Below are 6,022 nucleotides of genomic sequence, written 5' to 3' on the forward strand. Positions count from 1 at the left end.
AGGAAATGTCCACGACATAGCAATTCGTCCTCTTTACGTTTCTTGCGCTTCTTCTTGAGTTCATTAGAGTCGTCATGGGTTGGTTCAGAAATTGGTGTCAAGTCAGGATCTAAGGCATAATGGACCTTTAGAGCGGTAAGTAGGAATGTCATCTTGTCTTGCCATCTGGTGAAATTGGTTCCATCAAAGCGACCCAACTTGATAAGGCCATGGTTCATAATGTTGATGTTTAAAACTACAGTGTCTGAAGCCATTATTTCAATACTTTTAAGATTGTTAGATATTTCGTTAAAGTTGAATGGGTTCAGGTCTGAATCGTGATCGATGTCACTTCCCTTAAAAGTATTTCAAGCACTCTTTTTATTGTCTTAGAGTTTAACGCAAGAATACCCAGGATAATTCAGACTGTAATAAAATCTACACAAGACCGATGAAGATTCAAATGTAGAGAAATGTGTCTGGAATTTATGAGAAGAGGATGCACGAATTTGATGATCTGATTTTCGAATAATGATCAATATATTTATAGGCCATGCATGTGTTGTTTCACAAAGTTGCAATTCTTGATGAAACAACACATTTTCAGCATATGATTGCAATTGTTTGCCTATGGATACATTATGTACCACTTCATGAATAGTTGAATGTTTCGAATTCGAAACTCAGACTCTAAGAAATGACCAAAACCAGGAGCAATAATTAAAATTAAATCGTTGTATGGCAAATGCCCCCTACAAGCCGCCACTAGCGTCTCTACGCCTACGCCTTCGGACCCGGAGCCGGTGTCGCCGGTGACAACAACGACAAAGGATTGTTTGGATGAGCCATGAGACATAATGTTTAGGAACACCACATTTGTCCATGTGACATTTTATTCTCTTTAATTCATTTATTGGTTTTAATATTTATAAATATTTATAAATACTTTTAAAACAAACACTAGTTTCTATGTGAGACTATTCATTTTACATTTATTCTTATTAACTCAACTTCACGCTGTCTTGTCATATAGAAATTTATTATTCATAATTTCCAATCCATTTCTAAGTTCAAGTTATTAAAAGAAAAACCATTTAAAAAAAAGTGCGCATGTGTTGAGTTATTATTAGTGTGGGGAGTCTATAAAAGGCCAACAATGGTTCACATATGCGAAACTGGTGACTCTCCCACAGCAACAATACATCACATCATAAACATTATGTTATGTAGTATAAAAATCTTCTCACACTTTCACTTCACTTTCAATTTCCCTTTCATCTTCCTTTCAAGTTCTAACCAATTAACTTAACCCTCCACCCTAAAATACCAAATACTCTTCAATCTTTTTCTCTCAATGGAATCACTTAAACCAAACGCGATTCGAACACACTTCGCCGCCATTTCCAAAACCATTCGCATTTTCGAACTCTGCATCCTCCTTCTCCTTCTTTCCTGGTCTCTCACGCGCCTCCCTCTCGCCGTTTCCATCTCCGCTGACTTCCTCCGTAAACTCGCTGCTAACCCTCTCTTCATCTTCGCAGTCTCTAATGCCATCATCGCCGCACTTCTCGCACAATCCGGCCGTTTCTCTGGTGAAAACACCGACGAGCATGCTGGTGCCGGTAAACTCTACCGCGAGTTTATGAATAGCCGTATCGCGGTTTCAGATCGCGACCACCAGCCTCCGTTCGACGCCGTTAAAACTACGCCGGTTGCAGATGTTGCGACTGTCGCAACGGAGGTGAAGTGTCAGGACAAGGAGGTAATCTCTGAAACCGTTCCGGCTCCGGTGGTTCCAGATCAAGAAAGTGAAGCAGGCTCCGAGTTCACGAATTTCCGACGGAGTCAGTCGGAGAAATGGAAAGGTGAGGCTGGAAAGATGCAGCGTCGGAAACAGCTCCGGCGATCGGAAACGGAGAAGCTTCGAGAAACTGCGAGAGAAAATTTATATCCGCAGGATAAGCTAAGCAACGAAGAGTTTCAACGCGCCATTGATGCGTTCATCGCAAAGCAAATGAGGTTTCTGCGAGAAGATTCTTCCGCCATTGTTGTTAGCAAAACTTCGTAGCGTGTAGATTTTGAAATCGAAAAAAAAAAGCGCTGAAAAATCAAAATCCATTTGAAAAAAAATAAAAAATAATCTAGAAGAGTTATGATGGTACTATCTGTTTTCTCTCTGATTCGTCTGCAGTGTACACTGTGTACAGTGTTAGTAATATTTTTCTTATATATTAAAATTCCCATTTTTATAGTTTTTTCACGTGAGTGAATTTATGTGTACTAATTAACTTGTGTAGCCATTTCGTGCAGTAATTATTATTATTATTATTATTATTATTATTGGTTTAATTTGATGAAAAGAAGAAAGGATTAATGTGGACTATAGTTGAAAAAAGAATTGGAATAAATGGTGATTTTATTCTGTAGGCATTGTTGTTGTTAATAATAGAGGAAAAAGAAAAAGAGAAGTGTATGTGGAAGTTATTTGTGGGTTCGATTGTGGTAAAAAGAAGGGAAGGGAATGGAATTGTATTCTAAAAATATAATGTGAATGGTGGATGCTTAATTTGTTTAAAATTAGAATCCTGAAATCGTATCAATTACGTGGTTGGATAAGATAATGCTTAATTTATGTTAATGTGTTGAATTCGGAATGTCACGGATAGACAGAAATTGTAATTAATCCCAACAATTTTCTTTTTAATATTATGCTGACGTGATTCCCACCTAAATGGATTCTAGACATATTTATCAACTCTAATATACCACATACTTGAAATGAGAGGGTAATGAAGATAAAATATAGTTTTTGTAATTTCCAAATCTTTAATAATTTCTTATTACTATTTATCACTTATCACTGTTATATATTTTTTTAAAATGATTGAAAGTAAATTATTTTGTGATATTTCTAAACATGATTGCTATGCATTGTATTGCCAAATCATAGCTAACTACAAAATAGATCTAGCTTGTTCCTAATAAGTCGTGACCACACTCCTCTTTTATAATTAAAGCTATAGCATTCACAATCACATTATGGTACATGTCTTGTCAATTTCACAGTTTATGGAGTATTATATTTCTTTGTTTGATTTTAAATTTCTACAGCAAAAGGTTTCTCTTGTGGATAATTAAACTCAATCATTATGAAATTATATGTTGTTATTATAAAGAGTAGTGTCTTCTATTGTCCTTTACTATGATATTTAACTTAGAAAAAAGACACTTTTATTACTTTCTGTAGACATTATAATCTTGAAGATAAATGATTCAAATTTGTTTATGTTATAAAGCTAGCCAAAACTTTCCGTCCTTCCAAAATGCTCTTTTACTTCCTTTTTATTGGGATAGTCATGATTACTTCCACAAACAAATACTATTGGAGTAGTTCAGTGTTGGGTTTGTTTCTCACGGGATATACAAAGTTCTCATATTCTAAAGCAACTTTTAATTACTTTCATGAAAAAGGGTAGAAAACAAATTCACAAGAAGGGGCATGCTCAACTTAAAAGCAAAATTTTTGGTTAGTGCGTGTTTGATTGTGGAAGTGAATAAATTGATTTTAGAGTTAATTTTAAAATTTAACGTACAATAAAGCATATGGTTTATTTGTTACTTGTAGCTGTGTCGAGCTAATTACAATAAAAAATAATAAAGAATTTTTTTAAACATAAATCACTATCGGTCAAACTATCGGATGGAAGTGTATTTAAGTCTCTTAAATCGTCATTATGAAATATTTTCACTAAAAATAAAAAAATCATTATTGTGAAAGAGATAGTGAAACTAATTGAAAAGAGATTTATGAAAGTCTTTCTTAAAGGAGAAAATCGATTGCTATCAAAGGTCACGATGAATGAGAAACATTTTCAAGAACTGTGCAATCCTTGGATGGAGGCACTGTTCATTAAACTCTTTGGGAAGAACGCGAACTATCATTAGATGAAGGATAGGTTGATAAAGATGTGGAAACTTGCCGGAGATTTTGAGATCATGGACGTAGACAATGGTTTCTTTATGGTCAAGTGTGAACTGCTCGCAGATAGGGAGAAATTATGTCAGAAGGCTTGTGGATGTTGTTAGACCATAATTTGGCAATGGCTCGACAAACTCCAGACTTTGCATCTCCTCTCGCAAAGGTGGAGGTTTGGATTCGATTTTCAGGGCTTAACTTATTGTCTTATGACGAAAATTTCTTTATTGGTTTGAAATCTATTGTGGGTACTCCTGTTAAGGTAAATACTAACACCCTAAGTTAGAGAGGGGAATGTTTGTGAGAATTTGAGTGAAGATTGATTTGACCTTGCTGGTTGTCGGAAAGGTCAATGTTAATGGCCAATGGTACAACGTGCAGTATGAAGGTCTTCACATTATTTGCTCAAGTTGTGGTTGTTATGGATATCACATATGTGATTACAAGAAAACACCAAATAATCTGATGCAGACGGTCGTTCCTACGGTGGCGCAACCAAGAGGACCGTCCAAAAATGATGATGTCCATGAGCAAAGACTAACAAAAGTGCATCAGAAAGTGAGCATTGATAGCGCCAAAATTGTAGCAAAAGAATTCGAAGAAATAAAGGCAACTCATGGTGATTGGCTGGTGGCAAAGAGGAAAAAACGCAATAAAAGAGTCAGTTATTGTCAGGGGAAATCTTTATTCAATAATGTGCCTAGAGATTTGGTGAGTTATAAAATCAAAGGGATTGATGTTTCATTAAAAGGGATAAGTGCTGACAACAAAATTGCTGGACCTAATCAACTTGACGCGATTTCCAATAAACGACGATTTGATATGAGTGGACCCACCTCAGACGTGCGTCAGCCAACACATAGAGGGGACTCACACGCCAATGAAAAGTTTTCTATTTTGGAACCACATCGTGCTAATATTAGGAATTTGCACAAAACAAAGTTGACTTTTGATTCATGCCCATCACAAAAGGGTGTGCCTAGCATTACTAAAACCACATCCACCATTCCCATAGTAAATTTTGGTTTGGAGACCATATTACGATACAATATTCCACATTTTGAACCAACAATAAGTCAGACATATGGAAATAACCAATGCGCTATGGATGAAGAGGAATTTGTTCGTGAAACTCACATTGAATGAGAGCCAACTCGTAAATCGTCTAGTATCCGGGGCTTGCTCTATCACCTCCATTAACTTGACTAGTTATGATAGATTTCAAAGAAGTCATCGTGCTATCTTGAAATATCTTGGGAGCCTATAATAATAAGGTTAAAAGACACATGATGGATTTGATTAGAAAACACTCTTAAAACGTTTTTAATCATTATGTAGACATACACATTGGTTTTCATAAGACCAAATCCTTCTAGGATGGAGCTGGATATGTGAGTGTTCACTACGTGGATGCGCGTGGTCAATCTGGGGACATTTGAGTGTTAAAGCAGAATGGTAGTTGCATTGTAACTGTCATGAATGATGTCTTTATGGATACAATTACTATCAAGCTATCATTGAAAACTTTCTCTTGGTATGTAATTGGAATTTATGCTAGTCCCATGTACACTTATCATCTTGTCTTGTGGCTTCACTTCATTAACTGAAGGAACACTATAGATGGTCCTTGAATGTTGATTAGAGACTTTAACGATATCCTTCATCCGCGTGAACAAAAAGAAGGTAATTTTAATAATTATATAGCAATTTCTTGTTGAATGTCATTGATAAATGTGATTTAGTTGAGGTAGACATGACTTATGGGAAATTCACTTGGAATAGACCTTGTACTGGTAATCAAATGGTCTATTGCAAGTTGGATAGGGCCCTGGTCGATGTTTCTTTGCGCATGGCTTTCCCTGATGCATATGTTGAAGTTTTGTGTAAATTTCATTCTAATCACAACCCAATTCTCCTTAGACGTGGCCTTCCTCTCCAAGCTAACGGGCCGTGTCCATTTAGGTTTGAGGAAACTTTGATCACTCAACCGAAATACTCCAATATAGTCTAGACTCCTTGGGAAAAATCCCCATATGGCATTGTAACTTGTCTCCAAAATTTGCAGCA

General features: G+C 36.1%; 1 protein-coding gene across 1 annotated transcript; it reads left to right on the forward strand.

The window, feature by feature from the left end:
* Positions 1–1,141: 1,141 nt before the first annotated feature.
* Positions 1,142–2,319, forward strand: LOC127074600 (uncharacterized). The gene has a single exon (XM_051015928.1). The coding sequence runs from the start codon at positions 1,334–1,336 to the stop codon at positions 2,045–2,047; it is 714 nt and encodes a 237-aa protein (XP_050871885.1). The 5' UTR covers positions 1,142–1,333; the 3' UTR covers positions 2,048–2,319.
* The last annotated feature ends 3,703 nt before the right edge of the window (positions 2,320–6,022 follow it).

This window comes from Lathyrus oleraceus, chromosome 4, assembly GCF_024323335.1.
Source record: "Lathyrus oleraceus cultivar Zhongwan6 chromosome 4, CAAS_Psat_ZW6_1.0, whole genome shotgun sequence".
NCBI lineage: Eukaryota > Viridiplantae > Streptophyta > Magnoliopsida > Fabales > Fabaceae > Lathyrus > Lathyrus oleraceus.

What these genes read in the sequence shown, in the direction of transcription:
- LOC127074600 (XM_051015928.1), top strand. Translation starts at nt 1,334, where the DNA reads ATGGAATCACTTAAACCAAACGCGATTCGAACACACTTCGCCGCCATT.